Source organism: Vipera berus, assembly GCF_964194415.1.
Source record: "Vipera berus genome assembly, chromosome: 11".
Taxonomy (NCBI): Eukaryota; Metazoa; Chordata; class Lepidosauria; order Squamata; family Viperidae; genus Vipera; species Vipera berus.
Window position 1 is genome coordinate 4338884 of NC_138214.1, and position 19657 is coordinate 4358540.

General features: G+C 46.1%; 3 protein-coding genes across 7 annotated transcripts in view; 2 read left to right on the forward strand and 1 right to left on the reverse strand.

The window, feature by feature from the left end:
- Positions 1-12804, forward strand: part of LONRF3 (LON peptidase N-terminal domain and ring finger 3) — a 26110-nt gene extending 13306 nt beyond the window's left edge. For 2 of the 3 annotated variants that reach the window (XM_081336514.1, XM_081336516.1), the window contains 2 exons: positions 358-507; positions 965-2071. In XM_081336514.1, the coding sequence (XP_081192640.1) occupies positions 358-507; positions 965-1123 (309 nt within the window). In that variant the 3' untranslated portion in view covers positions 1124-2071. Of the gene's footprint in view, positions 1-357; positions 508-964; positions 2072-12703 lie in introns of those variants that run through there. The other variant, XM_081336515.1, reaches the window with a different exon arrangement.
- Positions 1-19657, forward strand: part of PGRMC1 (progesterone receptor membrane component 1) — a 98421-nt gene that overhangs the window by 50862 nt on the left and 27902 nt on the right. The gene's annotated exons all lie outside the window — the stretch shown is intronic.
- KIAA1210 lies at positions 4068-19201 on the reverse strand. Of its 3 annotated transcripts, none has more exons than XM_081336500.1 (11): positions 18048-19201; positions 15333-15504; positions 14761-14887; positions 14160-14306; positions 13440-13505; positions 12729-12932; positions 11380-11488; positions 8878-10371; positions 7750-7934; positions 7093-7201; positions 4068-4952 (listed from the first exon to the last, which is right to left on the reverse strand). In XM_081336500.1, exons 1-11 carry the CDS (start codon positions 18097-18099, stop codon positions 4789-4791), a joined length of 2829 nt encoding a protein of 942 aa, XP_081192626.1. In that variant the 5' UTR covers positions 18100-19201; the 3' UTR covers positions 4068-4788. The 3 variants fall into 3 exon arrangements, with proteins under 3 accessions (XP_081192626.1, XP_081192625.1, XP_081192627.1); XM_081336499.1 differs by having other exon boundaries at positions 4068-4955; XM_081336501.1 differs by lacking the exon at positions 7093-7201.

Here is a 19657-nt window from a genome sequence, read left to right on the forward strand (position 1 = left end):
AGGAGGGAACACACGGTGTTGGGAAAGAACAGCGGTTACAAATGTGAACCAGTTTGCCAAACATCTAAATTTTGATCACGTGACCGTGGGGATGCAGCGAAGGCCGTAACTGTGGGAAAAACGGTCATGCCACATTTTCAACACCGTTGTAATTTTGAACGGTCACTAAATGAACTGTTGTAAGTCGAGGACTATGTATTTTTGAGGGGAGATTGGATGTTTTGGATGTTTTAGCTTTCAGTCCCCTAATCATCCTTGTTGCTCTTCCCTGCACCTCCCTGAAAAACGTTTCTCTCTTCCTTTTCCTGTGTGTCCAGGTTCAGCCTAAACTCTTGCTGTGTTCTGTGCCCATATTAGGTCCACGGAGAGGCCTCTGAACACCTGGCTGTCCTCCACAGCGCCGTGTATGATCAGGCCCGCACCTGGTTCAACACTCTGAAATCTTCACTCAAGATTCGTATCATCCATCATTTCGGCCCAATGCCTGTTAAAGAACCAGACCCACAGGTACCAGCAAGCACGGGAAGGCATGACCCTTAACTTTGCACACCTCCATCCTAAACTGAGAAGAGGATTCAGTTTAAGTTGTAAAGCCACCTTCCTCCAGATATCCTTGTTTGTTTGTTTTTCTTAAATCATGGTTTAGTTTCATTTACTGATTACGCCAGTGGCCACAGCAAATAGAAGAAGAAAGAAGAATATAGTGTTTTGGGATATAAAAAATATTCAATGAAATAATCAGCTAAGTCCATCCCCTTGGCAGTTGACCCAAATTTGATCTCATTCGTATTTTTTTTAATCAGTTTATCAAAATATAAAATACAGAAAGGCATTCAAGGTGGGCTAGATTTCAATCTCTTGTGGGCACACAGGGACGCATGACTGATGACGCATTTGACCCCTCCCTCCAGCTCAGCCTGGCCATCTCCCACAGATTTGTTGCAGATGTGCCTTTTCATTGCAGGTGAACCCCGATGGCCCGGCTTGGTGCTGGTGGATACTGGCCGTCCTTCCTCTGGAGAACAAAGCTCAACTTCCTTTCCTAGCAATGACATCCTTGAAAGCTCGTCTAAAAGGCATCAGGAGCATTTTAACCTTCCTCTTCCTCACTCAGTCAAAGTGACTGGGGTGAATTCCCTTGCATCCGAGGCCTTCTCTCTCTCACACACACACACACAAACACGTGCTACTTCCAATTGTTGGCTAATTGTTGTACCGAAGGCAAACAAACTTTACTACGGAGGGCCTTAAATTCTCAGGACTTGAAGTTTTCCCCCACCTCTTGAATGAAAAAAGAAAGGAAGGTCCTCTCTCTAAGCTGCAATAATCATTCAGCTGGTCCCAGCTTGGCTCTGCAAAGCAGAAACCATGCTATAAATGTTCCATAGGAGACCTCAGAAGGGCAATTCCAAGCAAGGTTTACGTGGAAATCCCATGGTGTGCTATGGGTCTCCTCTTCCAGCAAACAATTTTTTTATTTTTATCTTTGGAGTTCCTTTCTCAGCGGCTGCCTTTAAATCAAAGTTCCTATGTTCATATAGGCGCCTGTCTATATATTATATTAGAATTGGACAAGCAGACGTGAGTTCATTTGTCCCAGCGTCCCTTAAGTCAAGGATTATTATTTAATTTAATCTTTATTTAGAACTGTTGCATTAAAATAAATCCAGTTAATGTGAAGCTAAACTATTCACAAATCAGGAAAAATCTAGTAGCCCCTTCTCCAGCTTAATACAGCGAATTAAAAAGGGACGAGCTTTTCCAAAGCAGATATATTTTAATAAAAAGTGCTGGTCTTGAGGGGGGGGAAAAAGTGGTGGGGGGGGGCACCAGATTCTTCTTGACTTTATTTTGTTACCATATAGACTAAGCTGGCTATCTTCTACAATGTCTGAATTATTTAACAGCAGCAGTGGCTTGCTGAAACCTTCTGAAAGGATTCGGGAATAACTATATAATTTTGGTCACAGATCTTTCTGCCTGGATTTTGGTTTTGCAGGGGTATTTTTTCCAGTTGTAAGTGCAAGAGGCTATGTGTGTTTACTCCAAAGTAAATCCCATTGCAATTTAATGCTTATTCCTGAGTGCTTTTAGAATTGTGAACTCTGTGTGTGTGTGAGAGAGAGAGAGAGAGAGTGTGTGTTTGAAGACACGTTGGACCATCAAAAGCTACTTATGGCCCAGTTTTGAAGTTACGACCACCGCAATACCCCCACACTTATTCGCCTTTATAAACGACCATAGGGATACTAAAGTGCCTCTCTCGCATTCCCACCAGGCTCCTGCCAGCTTTGGTTTAATTCAGCTTGCCAATGTTGCCTTCTTCATATAAAACCAACATGAGCCTTTTTTTGGTCCAAGGGCAACTTCCACTGAGATTCTTCCCTCTCCCTTTGGGAAAATAAAAAACAAAACCCAAAGCAGATTATAAATATTAACAGGATGTCTTTTTTGCAATTGAGCACCAGTTATTAGCAAATGAGATTGTGCCTGAGCTTATTTTATTTTTTGCTGGAGTTGTAGATGTGTTAAAGGAGGGGCATGAGGTCGGTGTGTGTGTGTGTGTGTGTGTGTGTGTTTCTGAGGGCAGTTTGTGGAGTCCTTGATGCATCCTCGTGTCCTTTTTAATCTCTTTATCAAAATATGGGGAGATCCATTTGAGGGCACTTTTGAAAACTCAAAATAAGGAGTCCCAGCACTTTGCAAACTTTCAGCTGCCCCTCCCCATCATATAGATAGATAGATTGTTTGTTTGTTGGGTGGGTGAGGAAATGTGGTGGGCCCTCTCCTGGGGCCCGTCGCACTTCCTCACCTAGCTTTTAAATAGATTTAAGTATTTAATCTATTTAAATATATTAGAAACATTCAAGACTATATTGATGCTGTATTGCCACAAAAAAAACATTTTTGGTGACAAATGGGAATCTCCCCACTTTCTGGTCAACCAAGTCAATTGTTTGGGTTTGATTCTCCGAAAATTAAAATACAAACTTAAGGATGGGCAAAAATAGCAATAAAAACTGCAATAAAAAATCAATTTGAAGAGAACTGTTTCCAAGAGGAAAAAAACTTCACTAGAGTACGCTAAGTCGCAAGGCCGCCTCAGAAAACACAAAGTAGGATTTCTGCTTTAATTCAGTGGTTTGGATTAGGGCCACAAGATACATTTGGCACCCATCCGGCAGGATTTCACTTGCACCGGATGGGAGATTGGGAAAGCCGTTTAAATCCTCTTCTGGCAGTTCTCTTTATGAAGTTTTCTCTGCCCTCTGCTGGTGAACCAAAAAAGAGGGAATAGAATAGAAAATATGGAATGGAATAGAATTGAATAGAATAAAAAATATGAAATGGGACGGAATAGAATAGAATAGAATAGAATAGAATAGAATAGAATAGAATAGAATAGAATAGAGCTGGAAGGGACCTTGGAGGTCTTCTAGTCCAGCCCCCTGCTCAAGCAGGAGAATCTACACCATCACAGACAGGTGAATGTCTAGTCTCTCCTTAAAAATCTCTAGTGATGGAGCGTCCATGATTTCTGGTGGCAAGCTGTTCCACTGGCTGATTGTCCTCACTGTCAGGAAGTTTCTCCTGAATTCCAGGTTGCTTCTGTCTCTGATCAGTTTCCAGTCATTGTTTCTCGTCCTTGCTCTGGTGCTCTGGTGAACAACCTGGCCCCCTCTGCCTTGGGGCAGCCCCTCAAATACTGGAATACTGCTATCATGTCTCCCCTATTTCTTCTTTTCTTTAGAGTAGCCAAACCCAACTCTTGCAGCTGTTCTAAGTATGTTTTAGTCTCCAGGCCCCTGATCATCTTAGTTGCTCTTCTCTGATTTTTTTCCAAACTCTCAACATCTTTTTTGTAATTATTCAAAGTTTATAATCAAGGATTATCAAGGTCTATGTCCTATTAGTCTAGTGAAAAGGACTAGGGGTGACATAGCATTGTTTCAATATTTGGGGGCTGCCATAAAGAAGACAGGGTCAACCTACCGAGGGCGGGGGGGGGGGGGAAGAGATCCAGAAAAACAATTACTTCTACTTACCTTATATTTAAAAGCTATTTATTGACATAAAAGAAACCACAAGTAACAAGACGAAAATAAAAGGACGTATTGCTTTTTCCGATCTCTTTTACAGAGCAAAAAGAGATTTCACTCAGGAGTTGAGAAGTTAGGACAAGGTATTGGAGTAGGATTCAAACAGGTTAATTCCAAGAGGGAAGAGTTAATTCCAGAATCGACTTCTCAATTGGTAGCTTCAAAAAATCCACCTAGAATAAGAGAATTACTGACGGGGGCAGAAACAGAGGTAAATATCTTCACCGTTGGAGAACTACAAGCCAGGATCTACATTTGTCAGGGTTTGTCAAACTTGGCAGCCTGATGGGGGGGGGGGACTTCAAGCCAACATCTTCAAGTAGCCAAGTCCGAAGAACGTTGGCCTAGATCTACATCCCAACAGGCTGCAAGGAGGGCAGAAATTCCAGCAGAAGCTACTTTATTTACTTCAGGCAAACCCCCGATCATCTCAGCAGAAGTTTTGGTCCTCAAGGAGTTAAGTAGGCTAGGCTCACCAACCTGGATTGTAGCCCAGCAGACAGCAAGCATGGAAATGACCTTGGACGGTTGTGCCAAGCCACCCATTTCGGCAGAAACGCCAATCTTGTTTCCTCCTGGACCATCTCTTCAATTTCTCAGACGTGTAGAAATACGGTCATGGTCAACTTCCGGCGGCTAACATAATACTGGCAGCAGAGTGTGAGAAGAATTTTCTTTTTTTCATTTGCTATTGAACCGCTTGAGGCATTTCGCTCCATGCTTTGGCTTTTTTCTTCGCCAGGGACAGCCAGGGAGGTTTGGTGGAGCTACAGGAGGCCACAGGAAGGATGGGTGGCAATCTGTTGTCCTTTTCCAGCTGAGGACCTTCCTGGGTGAGGATCCTGGCAAATCCTTCTGAAAAACAACGCAGGACATTTAAGAAGGTCTGGAGTCGCTCTGGATGCTTAAAAGAGAAGCATATCATTTTTAGCTTTCCCAAAGGTGCTTTGTTCCCAAAGGCAACTTGCCTTTTTTTTTCTTTTAGCTTTTTTTTCCTTTGAAAACGTTTCGCTTCTCATCCGAGAAGCTCCTTCATCTCAAGTTCTTCAATTCTTCAGAAGTTTCTTGGATGAGAAGCGAAACGTTTTCAAAGGAAAAAAAAACACCCAAGAACGTCCAATTGCCCAAAGTACTTTTGGGACAGCCATGACCTGGATGCTTGGGATACGAGCATTTTGGTTTTCCTTGAAAGAATACAGAATAAGAGTCAAAAGGGACCTTCGAGGTCTTCTAGTCCAGCCCCCTGGCTCGAGCAGGAGATCCTATATACCATTCCAGTATACTACTACAAAGGAAGGGAGAAGTGAAGACAACTTAACTAAATGGGCAAGGGGCTTTGCGGTGTTCCCAACCTATATACCAGATCAGGGGTCTCCAAACTTGGCAACTCAAGACCCTTCCTTATACTAGCTGGGGGATTCTGGGAGCTGAAGCCTAGACATCTTACACAAGTTGCCAGTTGAGAAACGCTGATCTAGAGCATTTCAGCTCTTCCAAAGAAATTGTATTTTGGGGAAACTGATGTCACACTGAAAGGATTGAGATATTTTTGGTACTATCTCTTCAGCCGCCAACAGAAGGGAAATGAATTCTGTTTCTAACCCAGTTCTTAGCATCACAGTGAGCGAAGACAGCTGTGCTAAGATCTTGCAAGGGGACAAGATGGGCCTGTTTATATCTGGTCTAGGACAGCTGTTTTTGCGGGGGGGGGGGGAATACAAGGAAAATAAAGGCTGGCTTTGGAACAGGAAATGGGCTTGAGCCTGCAATAGGATCTTCCAAATTCTGAATTAGATCAACAAGCAGCTACTTTGTCCAAGAAGGACTAGATCAGACATGTCAAACACAAGGCCCGGGGGCCGGATGCGGCCCGCGAAGTGGTTTCATGCGGCCCGCGAAGCCATCCTGGAAAGAGTGAGGGAACGGCCCCCACCGCCTTGGCCCTGGCCCAGAGACCCTCCTCCTGCCGGAGACCCCCAGATCTGTCCCACTCCTGCCCAGGCCCCCATAGGCCCCCTTGATGCCAACGATGTAGAGCTGGCCACGCCCACCCAGTAGGCCATACGCACTCTAGCCACGCCCACCCAGTAGGCCACGCCCACCCTGGCCATACCCACCCGGCCCCCTTGAGGGCAACCGCAATACTGATGCGGCCCTCAATGAAATTGAGTTTGACACCCCTGGACTAGATCAAAGCTTACTTCTAACAAAATGAAATTCAATGTTGGGGGGGGGAAAAAGTAAGGTTCTACATTTAGGCAAGAAAAACCAAATGCACAGGTATAGTATGTGGTACCTTGCTCAACAGTAGTAACCGTGAGAGGGATCTCGGAGTCCTAGTGGACGATCCCTTAAAGAGGAGCCAGCCGTGTGCTGCAGCTGCCAAAAAAGCTAACACAGTGCTAAGCTGCATCAACAGAGGGATAGAATCAAGATCACGCGAAGTGCTAATACCACTTCATAAGGCCTTTGTAAGGCCACACTTGGATTACAGCATCCAGTTTTGATCACCACGATGTAAAAAAAATGTCGAGACTCTGGAAAGACTGCAGAGAAGAGCAACAAAGATGATGAGGGGACTGGAGGATAAAACATATAAAGAACGGTTGCAGGAATTGGTTATGTCTAGTATAGTGAAAAGTAGGACTAGGGGTGACATGATAGCAATCTTCCAATATCTCAGGTGTTGCCACAAAGAAGAGAGGGGCTCAACCAATTCACCAAAGCACCTGAAGGCAGAACAAGATGCCAAGGATGGAAACTAACCAAGGAGAGAAGCAACCTGGAACTAAGGAGAAATTTCCTAAGAGTGAGAACAATCAACCAGTGGAACAGCTTCCCTTCAGAGGTTGTGGGTGCTCCATCACTGGAGGTTTTTAAGAAGAGACAGGACAATCATTTGTCTGGAATGGTGTAAGGTCTCCTGCTTGAGCAGGGGGTTGGACTAGAAGACCCCCAAGATCCCTTCCAACTCTTGTTATTCTGTTATTACCTTTGGCAGCCACCGGTGCTGACTTCAACCCTACTTTATTCTCCAGTAGACACACATTTTGGTAAGGGATACTTTTCTTGGGTGAACCGTCGCCACTGAGGCTTACTTGCTGTGAAGTAAAAAAAGGAAAGAAAAAAAGAAAAATGCAATTCAATTTTGTTTTTTAAAAAAATTCAAAAAAAGTTAAAAAAGTTTAAAAAGTTTAAAAAAAAAGCACTTCATTTAAAATTAAAGAGATTTTTCGAGAGGACGTGGGAGTTGTTTTTCTGAACGCTCACGCCGATGGGCTAGGTCTGCCCTTCAGCTGAGGCAGCTGGCAATATAGACGGTCCTTGACGTACGGCCAGAACTGAGTGCAAAATTCCTGTGGCTAGGCGAGACGGTTGTTAAATGGGTTTGGCCCCATTTTACAACCTTTCTCGTCCCAGGGGTTAAGTGAATCACGGCAGCTCTTAAGATAGCTATAAGGTGGTGAAGCGAATTTGGTTCCCCCCCCCCCCGCTTGACTTTGCTAGTCAGAGGTCGCAAAAGGGGATCGACCGTCATAAATACGAGCCGGTTGCCAAGCATCCAAATTTTGATCCTGGGACCGTGGGGATGCTGCAGCTGTCGTAAATGTGAAAAAGGGTCATAAGTCCTTCTCTTCTGTGGTTCTACCTTTTGTAGGTGAGATGTGCTTGTAGGTTTTGGCTCCTCTTTTCCCATTTTGGCTATCACTTCCTCTCTCTCTTTCTGCCCCTTGGCCACAGCATCCTCCTGGAATCCTTGCTGTTTCTGTTTTGCCACGGAGATCCACGCCGGCTGGACGGAGGGGCTTGCCAAAAACACTGTGGGAATTTGTTCTAGAAGAGAAAGGGGTAGAAATATACACAGCTCCACCTTTCAGGTTTGCCTTCTCAGCTGTGACCTACCTACCTGTCCTCTGCCTCCTCACCTGGCTAGTGGAGCGGGCTCTCCTGTTAGGCACAGCAAAGCAGGAGCTTTTGGTGCAAGCAATTTTTAAGTCAAAATATCCTCAGTTATTTCCTTGGCTTTGATGGAAACACCGCGGGAACCTATTTTCCAAAGCACCAGAAGGCAAGGCAAGAAGGAGCAACGGATGGAAACTAACCAAGGAGAGAATCAACCTGGAACTATGGGGAAAAATTTCCTAACAATTAACCAGCTTGCCTCCAGAGGTTCTGGGTGCTCCAACACTAGGGGCTTTTAAGAAGAGCCTGGACAGCCACTTGAGCAGAGGGTTGGAGTAGAAGACCTCCAAGGTCCCTTTCAACTCTGTTATTCTGTTAAAACTGCGGAGAGGTTGAGTTTTAGCACAATAAGTAGCCTGACGTAGGAGAAGGGGAGGCAGAGCCTGGGAGCGGAGTCAAGAGAGGAAGTAGCTTGGAGTCATTACACTCCCACAATCGGTCCAAGTTCAACCCCTCTTGAATTCTGTTGACTCTTATCCAGCACCAGCTCAGTGCTAACCATTAGCTGGCTAGATACTTGTGTAGAGGCGTGAGCAATAAATCACCCCAACTGGAAATTAATGTGTGTTGCTGATTCTTCACGCCTGAGGCCTCCTGCAGAATGGAGACCTCCTGCTAAGCTCTACTACAACACCCATCCATTTCCCACTGTATAGCAACTCACAGCGTCAGTGGAGAAAATTCCCCTTCGCCCAAAGAAAAAGGGAAGGGAAGGAAGAACACAATGAAAGCGGTGGTGACCTCTCCAGTATGGGTTGCTTAAGTTTGGTCCACCTTGTTGGTTGACCACCTCCGATCTCAATAAGAGAGATACCTGAAGGCTTGCTTGCTTGCAGCTTGGTGCCTCCTTCTCCAGGCTTGGTCCAAAGCAGATTTTTGCCTTGCTTGCCAGAGTCGGCAAGTAAATCCTTCGTGCCGTCAGTACGATTTTGAAGGGAGGTTCCAGAACTTGGCACCTTGGCTTCGATTTTTATAGAGGATGGTGAAGAAACTGCCAATGGAGCCAACTTGTGGGGGTCCCAGTGATGTTCTGTTTGGTACTTTAGCAAAGACGAGGTTCTCCTGAGTTTCACTCCAAACGGGCTTTGGGAGTTCTGCACTTCCTCAGGGGAAGAATTCAGGTGGACCCCCGTGTTTCTATTAGCCCTGTCAGGTCTTTCAGGTGTGCTTATTAGTTGGGACCCTGCATCTAGTGGAGAAGTTCCTTCAAACGATTCCGGTCTTACGGGAGATGTTGGAGAAGTTTGAGGGCAGGAAGTGTTTACCGAGCTTGACCCTCCTGAGAGAGATCTCTGCCAGGCTGGAGCGATGGTGAATCTGACTGGCTTTGCAGAGGACTTTGTCTGGATCTTGCTCATCTGGGTAGCTTTGCTTTCTTCCTTGGTTATGACGTTTCCTAACTGAACTCCAGGAGTGCTGAGAGGAGGGCAAGTTTTGGAAGCAACCTCAGTAGATCCCACAGTGGACGGTCTTCCGGAAGAAAGACTCCCCAATTCTCGAACAGTGCTGTCCTCAGATAGGAGATATGGTTTCTTGCCTGCTGCATTCAGAAGCATAGGTCTATCAGGATCAACCTCCGGAGCAGACAACGTGCCCTGTAAAGAATCTATGGGCTTCCCAGGGCCTTGAGAAGGCTGAAGTTCCATATCTGAAGGCCCACTTCCATCTTCATTGACAGCGTGCCTGTTCTTGTGCATGAAGTCCTTCGGGGCATCTGAGGAAGCCTTCAGAGCAGATGAAAAAAGCTGTGGAACATGCAGCATGGGATCGGCCTCCAGAGAAGTAGAATTGTCTCCACAGACAGATCTCTCACATGCTCTGTGTCGGTTTCTGGCAGGTTTAGAAACATTTGCTCGGACATCTGTTCGCTGTGAGCAAGCGATCTGGATATCTTCTGCTACAGGTTCTTTCCCTACCTTACCCTTTGGCAAAGCAGAAGGTGGTGTGCTATGGAACCCAGTGGCTTTGGTCTTCAAGTGGAAAGATTTGGAGTTCTCTGTGACTTCTGGACCACTCTGTGCTTTTGGATCATCTGTGGGAAGACAAGTTTCTTTCTTCTCCTCATGGTCCATCTTCTCTATTTCTCTGCCTTTGATGAAAGAAGCTGGTACATTTGGACAGGGCATGGTGGAGCTCAACTGGAGCTGAGTCTCTGGCACGTTCTGGGCGTCTGATATCAAGACACACATTTCATCGCCCTGCAGGCCAGTGCTGTGAGAAGAAGGCAAAGCTTCAGAGGCTCCGGTCCCAGATGATGCATTGTCAGTCCCATCTTCATTTCCCTTCACCACATGGTGGCTCAACATGCCTAGATAAGAAAAAGGAAGATAAGAGAAGGGGATGGTTTCCAAAAATTACAAAACTGTGTCTCATTTATTTTGGCCATGTCATGAGGGGAAAAACACTGGAGAAAGCAATTATGTTGGGAAGAGTTTGTGGTTAAAGGAACCCAGAAGACTGTGGCTGGACACCATCAAAACTGACACCGGTCAGACCATAGAACAACTCAAAGAAATAGTGCCAGATCAGATGATGTGCAGAGTCCTGGCCCAGAGAATCACCAAGAGTCAGATATGACTGAATGGATAGCACCATCACCATCATTATCTCCATCATCATCATCACCATCATTATCACCATCACCATCTCCATTACCGTCATCACCATCATCATCTCCATCATCTCCATCGTCATCACCATCATTATCACCATCATATCCATTATCTCCATCACCATTATCATCACCATCATCATTATCACCATCATCATCTCCATCACCATCATCATTATCACCATCATCTCCATCATCTCCATCACCATTATCATCACCATCATCTCCATCTCCATCACCATTATCATCACCATCATCATCTCCATCATCTCCATCACCATCATCACCATCATCATTATCACCATCATCTCCATTGTCTCCATCATCACCATCATCATTATCACCATCATCTCCATCACCATTATCATCACCATCACCATCATCATTATCACCATCATCTCCATCATCACCATCATCATCACCATCATCATCTCCATCATCATCATCATCAGTTTCCAGCCTTCAAACCTCAACACAGAAAGCTCTCTGTTGCTTCCAGAAATATCTACCACTTATTGGTTGGAGGAGATGACCAAGCTGAGCATGAGGGCGGGGTCAAGCGCATCATCAGTCTGGAGTCCCTACAGCCGCAAAAGAGGTCTATGTCCAGCCCCTCCCTCCCCTTGGAGTCCATTGACTCTTTTCTGGGGCCAATTTGCATTGAACGCCACCCTGCCTCCTGATTCCCTGCACCAGTGGCTTTACCTTCCCAAGCTTCCCCCTGACCAGCAGCTTCTTCCAGGAGTTTGGAAGGCCTTCTCTCATCTCCCTCTGGCTCCAGAGGTTCCTGTTCCTCCAACATCGGCTCCACCTGCTGTGACAAGAGGTGACCTGCTTAGTGACCGGTACAACTTACCAACCCATAATTCCAGGCTCAATTATGCTCATAAAACTACCTGTATACAGAGTTGCCTTGCAGCAAGATGGGCAGCAAATAAATTGAATGCATAAACAAATACAATTGAGTCCCCAAATTTCTGTCGCTAAGCGAGACATGATTTAAGAGAATTTTGCCCCATTTTGCGACTTTTCTTGCCACCCTTGTTAAGTGAATCGCTGCAGTTGTTAAATTAGTGACACGGTTGTTAAGGGAAGCTGGCTTCCCCATTGACTCTGCTTGTCAGAACCTCACAAAAGGGGACACACACACCCCCGGGACGCTGCAACTGTCATAAATCCGAGTGAGCTGACAAGCGTCTGAATTTGATCACATGACGACGGGGATGCTACAATGGTTGTAAGTGTGAAAAGGAGCTGCCCCCCAAAAGGAGTCAAGCTATTCTCCAAAGCGCCTGAAGGCAGGACAAGGAGCAATGGATGGAAACTCACCAAGGAGAGAAGCAACCTGGAACTAAGGAGAAACTTCCTGATAGTTAGAACAATTAACCAGTGGAACAACCTGCCTCCAGAAGTTGTGGCTGCTTCATCACTGGGGGGTGGGGTGGGGGGTGCTTAAGAAGAGATTGGACAACCATTTGTCTGAGATGGTATAGGGTTTCCTGCCTGAGCAGGGGGTTGATAACCTCCAAGTGTTGGAACACTCAAAACTTCTGGAGGGAAGCTGTTCCACTGATTAATTGTCTTCCTTAGTTCTACGTTGCTTCTCTCTCTGGTCAGTTTCCCTCCGTTGCTTCTTGTCCTGCCTTCAGGGCGCTTTGGAGAATAGCTTGACTCCCTCTTCTTCGGGGCAGCCCCTCAAATACTGGAAGACTGCTATCATGTCACACCGACTCCTTCTCTTCATTAAACTAGACAGACCCAATTCCAGCAACTTGTAACTGCATCTCTCCCTCTCTCCCTCCCTCCCTCCCTCCTTCCTTCCCCCTCCCTCCCTCCCTCTCTCTCTCTCTCTGTCTCTCTCCCTCCCTCTCCCTCTCTCTCTCTCTCCCTCCCTCCCCCTCCCTCCCTGTCTCTTTCTCTGTGTGTGTCTCTCCCTCCCTCCCTCCCTCCCTCTCTCCCTCCCTCCCTCTCTCTTTCTCCCGCCCTCCCTCTCACCCTCCCTCTCTCTTTCTCTCTCTTTCCCCAAAAGACCTTCTCGAATAGCAGCTACTCACAGGAAAATGGCGACTCTTCTTCACAACCCCCTTCTGCTTTCGGGGGTTCATGGCAATCCTGTGCCTGGCTGCCGAGGTGTCCAGGCAGCCCAGGGGAGAAGCCGGGGTGTTGAAATCAACCGGAAGCGCCTGGCCGTGGGGCGAGGCAGGACTCTCCAGAGGAAGTGAGTTGCTGCGATGCTTAGGAGGAGACCCCAAAGCAGCCTACACAAGGAGACACAACAAGGTGCTTCGTCTCCTGTCTGCCTTCCAAATACCCTCCTTTTAAACTTTTATATATATATTTTTCTTTTTTGCTAGCTTGTTTCTTCTTGCTAACACAGGTGTTACCACCTCAAGTTACCACTGCCGTCGAGCCCTGGGCTTAGGTTGCTAAGTGAAACCTTTGCTAAGTGAGTTTGCCCATTTTACGCCTTTTCTTGCCACTTGTCTTGAAGTGAATCACTGTGGCCGATAAATTAGCCCGCTCCGTTGCTAAGTGAATCTGGCCTCCCCATTGGCTTTGCTCGTCAGAAAAAAGAGGATCACGTGACCACAGGAGATGGTGACCGTCATAAATATGAGTCACTTGCCCAGCCTCTGAAGTTTGGATCATCCGACCCACAGGGAAAAATACTGACGTAATCAATTTCTCACTTGGCCGCGTAAATTCTGGAACTCAATTCTGATCCTAAGCCGAGACTACTTGGATTGACCTGATTAGATATTTACCTGACTGTCTTCGCCGTCTGTCTCATCTAAACTCAAATTGCTGCCGAGCTGGAGAGGGTGGGAAGCCTGCAGATAGACCGCGTGAGAGAGGGGGAAATTTAAGACAAATAAGAAACGCAGGATTTTTAGGGAATCCAAAACAGCGTATATTCTGTTCAGCTTCAGGGAAAGAGATTGCGTAAATCCCTTCCAATAACTGTGCCGAGTCCCAGAATCTGAACAGCTTTTAAAACTATAAGATCAATTATCAATAGAGGGCTGAATCCTGTTGAATAGTATTCTCAACCTTGGCAACTTGGTGGACTTCGACTCCCAGAAATTCTGGGAGTCAAAGTCCACCATCTTCAAATTGCCAAGGTTGAGAATTACTGGTGTAAGGTAAGATCTGGTTATGTCCATCTGATGGTTCCCATGGAGGATGGCGCTAGCAACCTACAGCCTCTTAGTGGTTGGTATAACTAAAGACACTGCGTAGGTAGGATATATAAACTGAAAACAAAATAAAGATTATTCCAGAAGGGTGTGAAGCAGTAGTCCAATTCTAAGATACACTACACTCAAGAGTTGTAATTGCACAGTCTTTTTTGTGCAATGAATAACAGAATAATAGAGTTGAAAGGGACCGTGGAGGTCTTCTAGTCCAACCCCCTGCTCAGGCAGAAAACCTTAAACCATTTCAGAGAAATACCACTCTGCTAGGAAATTTCACCAGGCACATACCTGAGTTGTAGAAGATATCAGAACGTCATGGACGGTGGAAATTTCCAGAAGGCCTCTGGGCAAACTACCATCTTCTGAAACGATGCCCACACCATCCATCCTTTTGCCGGTAGTAATTACAAGCGGAGACTCAACGCAGAGACTTTGCTGCAACAAAAAGCGTAGAAGATGGAGATAATTTTAAAAATGACAACAAAAGAAATTTTGGGTTGGTTTTTTTTTAAAAAAAGCCAATCAACTTCTTTCTATTGTTTATGGATACGTTGGGCTGAACAGGTCAAAAGTCAAGATATTTGAAGACTGTCAGTTTTGGAAGAAAATTATTCCTGGAAATACAGATCCCTTAGTCAGAAGAGTTTGGCCTCTTATTACAATCACCTTGTCGGAAACTGCAGTTCAAAAATGGAAACGTTTAACTCATATAATTTGGGCTTGTCCTACTGCCACACCTAGGGCTGAAATTCAAGAACTGTCTAGGTTTAGGACAGTCACTGCTTTTTATGAATGCAAACGCTCATCAGCGTTTCTGATGCTTACATTTTCAATGCCCAAACTGCTTCATGCACAAGTGGAATTAAGATTCCCAAGAAGTCCTTCTCACCTCGATGTTTTTCACCTTCCCAGGGAAATTCTCCTGCAAGGATATTTCCCCAACCACATCACACAACGCTTGGGAAGGACACTCGCTGCCGTGCATTAAGGCTTGGTCTCCCATGCCACCATTGGACCTGAAAGTTGAAATAAATAAACTTTTCAAAGGTTGCCACTTGAAAGGAGAAAGCAAATGTGAAGACTCTTTTCTTCTTTCTTTTTTTTTTGCTGGTCTTAAAGTGAACGACACAGTTGTTAAGTGAATCTGGCTTTCAATACACACACACACACACACTCACAACCATTTAAGCCAACCCCACACCACTAATTAGCCCCGTCTGGATGGGTTTCCAGGAAAGGAACAGTCCGACTTCCTCTCTTTTGCATTTCTGCAAATGAAGCCATCCCGAGGGGAAAAAAGGTTTCACCACTCAAACCGTCGGAGGCAAGGCTGCAAATGAGAAAGGAAATTCCTGGAATTCCAGCCCAGCGCTGAGATTTGCTTGTGCGCCAACTTGAGCGACAAAAGAGTGTTTCCTTGTTGTGGGACAAGCAGGCCAGCTTGTCAACAGGAGAGCTTACTCGGTTTCCGCGGGCGAATGCAGCAAAATGGAGTCCAGTTGAGGAGAGCCGCCATCGCTGTTGGCCTGGCTTGGCTGTAGTTTGGCCTCCTCCGTGGGGGTCAGGAGATCTTTGCTCTTCTTCTTCTTGGCAAAGAAGTTCTTAAAGGTCTGAAATTTGGATCTTTTCTTCCCTGTGCAAAATAAATCAAGAAATAAAAACCCAGCTTAGACTGGTCTTTTTAAACAACAGCAGCAAATCTCACCTTCTCGGTGGGCCAAGCCTGTGATTTTATTTTCCCCCCCCCCCGCCTTTTATTATATTTTGGATTGTTGAATCGCATTTCAGAGCACCATTCCGCCTGTGCCTTGGAAGGGGTGGGTTTCCTTCCTTCCTAGGGGGCTTTCGCTTCCAATCTTAGGATTGATGGCGGGTGGCTACCTTTACGAAGCCACAGCGGACCAATTTGGGGGTTTTTTTGGTTTTAGCTGAGCTGCAGTTAAGCAGGAAGGAGTGTTTGATTTCTGGAGAAACCCACAGCTCCGTGGAAAATAAACCTCGAAGGGGCCCTTGGTGCTCTCGGAGCTTGGTGGCTTTCTTGCAGATTTTTTCTTACCGAACTAGGGAATATCAACAGCACTAGAAGAGAGTGGGGTTTGTGGGGGTTGGAGGAGGAGGAGGAGGAGGAGGAGGAGGAGGAGGAGATGGGAGGAGGAGGAGGAAGACTGTGGGGTCCTTGATGCTCTCCGAGTTTGATAGTTTTCTTGCGGACATTTCATTACCGAAATAGGGGACATCATCAGCGCTAGAAGGGAGTGGGGTTGGAGGAGGAGGAGGAGGAGGAGGAGGAAAGGAAAGGTGGATGAAGGGGAAGAAGGAGAGGGAAGGGGAGGAGAAGGAAGAGGAGGAGGAGGAGGAGGAGGAAAGGGCTGGAAAAGTAGAAGAGGGATGGAGAAGGAAAAGGGGAAGGGGTAGAAAAGAAGAGGGAGGGAGGGAAGGAGGGAGGGGGGAGGGAAGGAAGGAAGGAAGGAAGGAAGGAAGGAAGGAAGGAAGGAAGGAAGGAAGGAAGGAAGGAAGGAAGAGATGGGAGGAGGAGGAGGACTGTGGGGTCCTTGATGCTCTCTGAGTTTGATAGTTTTCTTGCAGACATTTCATTACCGAACTAGGGGACATCATCAGTGCTAGAAGGGAGTGGGGGAGGAGGAGGAGGAGGAGGAGGAGGAAAGGGAAGGTGGATGAAGGGGAAAAAGGAGAGGGAAGGGGAGGAGAAGGAAGAGGAGAAGGAAGAGGAGGAGGAGGAAAGGGCTGGAGAAGTAGAAGAGGGATGGAGAAGGAAAAGGAGAAGGGGTAGAAAAGAAGAGGGAGGGAGGGAGGGACGGAGGGAGGGAGGGAGGGACGGAGGGAGGGAGGGAAAGAAGAAGAGGAGGAGGAGGAGAAGGAGGAGGAGGAGCGTGGGGTCTTTGGTGCTCTCTGAGCTTAGTTGTTTTCTTGCAGACGTTTCATGACCCAGCTAGGTAACATCATCAATGCTAGTAGAGGAACGGGATTTGCTCTCCCTTTATACTAAGCTACAAATATTCTCCTTGATGAAGAATGTCCTCCGTTAACCTTGCATTTCTGGGCTGTGGGGAGAGCTGCATGTCTGCAGCACGGAGAAAGCTTGCCACCCTTTGACCTCATGTGCCAAAGGCAAGCCAGCTCCATGCGTGGGGCCGCAGATGCCCCTGGCTAGCGGAGACATCATGAGATGAGCAGAGGCTAGCTCTGAGCAGACTGTAGTCCATTCTTCGGCTCAGAAACAAGGCCACCAGTTCTCCCAGCTGGAGGACGGCTTTGAAACAAAGACAAACAAAGCATCCTTTAAGTGGGTCTCTCCTCCTTTCTGCAGATCAAGTTTTTTTTCTTTTTTATCCTCCTCCCCTGCCCAAACTCTGCGGTGCCAGGGAGCAGGGTGCCAACAAGACTGTGACACCCCCATCCACTGCAGACAGTGACCACTTTGAGACGCAAACAACGGGGGAACGGCTACCTGTTTTCCCTCTGCTTTTGTTGGAGAGGACATGGGTGCCACAAGAGGCAATTAACACACTGCGATGGGCACAGCCGGAGCGCCCTGAAGCAGGTTGATCCTTCTCTGCGATTTGCAAAATGAAGTCGGGCCTCACCTCGCTACGCCCGTCGCTCTGTACAGAACGTTAAACTGGGAATGCAGCCAGTCCCCCACTTACGACCACCGTCGTACTGTTATTGATCATTGCACAGCTAGAGGTTCAGACTGGATTTGGCATTTTTGTCTACCTATCGAGTCCTTCCCAAGGACCTGGGACAGGCAGATGTGGATGTTTGATGGTATTACAGATCTCGTCGCAGGATGGAAGCAGTTCCCAGTAAGGCCGCCTTTTGCAATTGACTAATGGCGAATTTGTCAATGCCGATGGGGTTAAAGTGGTGCTCCAGTTGTTTTGGGATTTCACCCAAGGCGCCTATTACTATTGGTACTACCCTTGCTTGCCTTTGCCACAGTCTATTTCTATTTGTAGGTCTTTGTATTTTGTTATCTTCTCCAGTTCTTTCTCGTCTATTCTGTTGTCTCCAGGCACTGCCACGTCCACTATCCAGACTTTTTTGTCATTATTATTATTATTATTATTATTATTATTATTATTATTATTATTATTATTATTATTATTATTATTATTATTATTATTATTATTATTATTATTATTAAGAACTCACCTGCAAATTCCTCTCCTTCCAGCACCTCTGGTTCCTCCTCTGATGTGGTCATTGTGATGCAGTTCCTAGATCTGCAAGCAGAGAAGGAAGCAGGGAAGAAATTTATCCAGGTGGCTGGTTGCCTTCCATCCGAGACGCCGCCAAATTCATCTCGCAGCGGCACAACAGAGAGCAACAAGGATCTGCGGCACTTCTCAAAGCAGCCCCTTCTCCAGCCCAAACTGAAAACTATTATCCTGGCATGGCGGAAAGGCTCGCCCTCCCTTCCAGGAAGTCGGGATCATAGTTTGCAGGAGAGGGGGGGGAAAAGCATTAAAAAGCTGCACACTTTATTTTTATTTTAATTTTCACACCGCTGGAGGAAAGAAACTCAGAGGACCAGCCCTAAATATGTTTTTTCCGGCTCAAAGACGACTTCTGACAGGCATCCAGGAAGCTGTAGCCTGAAGCTGACTCAGTCCAAACGCTTGTGGTTTGGGGATATTTTTAAAGAAAGGCTCTAGTCCTTAATGTTCTTGATAAGAAAACAAAGAGGCATTCCTAACCAAACATAATTTAAAAATTAGAGGTTTCAAGCAATCCTTGATGGGATGGCTAAGCCAACTGACATCTTGCCTCTGCAATGAGGCAGGTCTTTGGCCCAAACCTTGAAAAATCCCAAATCTTTTTCCATTTATTCTGGCTTTGTTCATTTTTTCCCCCTGACTCCTGGAAGTTGTGGAACAAACATACACGCATCCAGCCCAGATCATGGCTGAGTTTGCAATAACCTTAGAACAGTGGTTCTCAACCTGTGGTCTGCGGACTCCTGGGGGGGGGCTTGATGTCATCACAGGGGGTCCACAAAGGCTTGAAGAAATGTTATGATTTAAATCTTAAGTCTTGGGGGTCCATGGCCACAAAAGGTATTTGAAGGGGGTCCGTGGTTGAGAACCACTGCCCTAAGCCAAAATGTGGTTTGTTGGTTTTTGACTTGGCATTTGCAAGGGTCCAATCTGTCGTGGGTTTGCCAATCGCGGTTTATGGTTCGGCATGGAACACAAACCCCATCAACGCATTCCATCAATCGCAATTAATCAGTTGATAATACAATGGATAATTTGTAACTGACTCTCTGTGCTAGAACAAAAAAAATATTTTAAGAACCACAAAGATATTAAACCAAGGAAGCAAATCCAGGTAGTTCTCAATTTAACACTGGTCACGTGGTTGCATTTGGGGAATTCAGCAATCGGCCCACATCTACAGCCGTTTGCAGAGTGGCCACAATTTACAGTATTATTTTTTTTGCCGGAAAAAGGCATTTTCTTCCCATAAAAAACACCTATTGTGACCACTGTGTTTGCTTAATGATTGGGTGGTTCGCTTAACAAGTAACGCAAAAACGGTCATCAAGTCAGGTTGATCTGCTTAATGACCTGCTTACAGGTTGACCCGCTTAACGATCAGCAAGACTTACGACTATAATTCCAGGCTATATTATAGTCATAAGTTGAGGACGGCCTGTATTGAAAAGTCACAAATCCGCCTTAGCATCCAAGTGATTTTTGGTTTGTTTGCAGATAATTTCCCAAGCCAAAAGAGGCTTGTGGCAAAGGGGGGGAGAACAT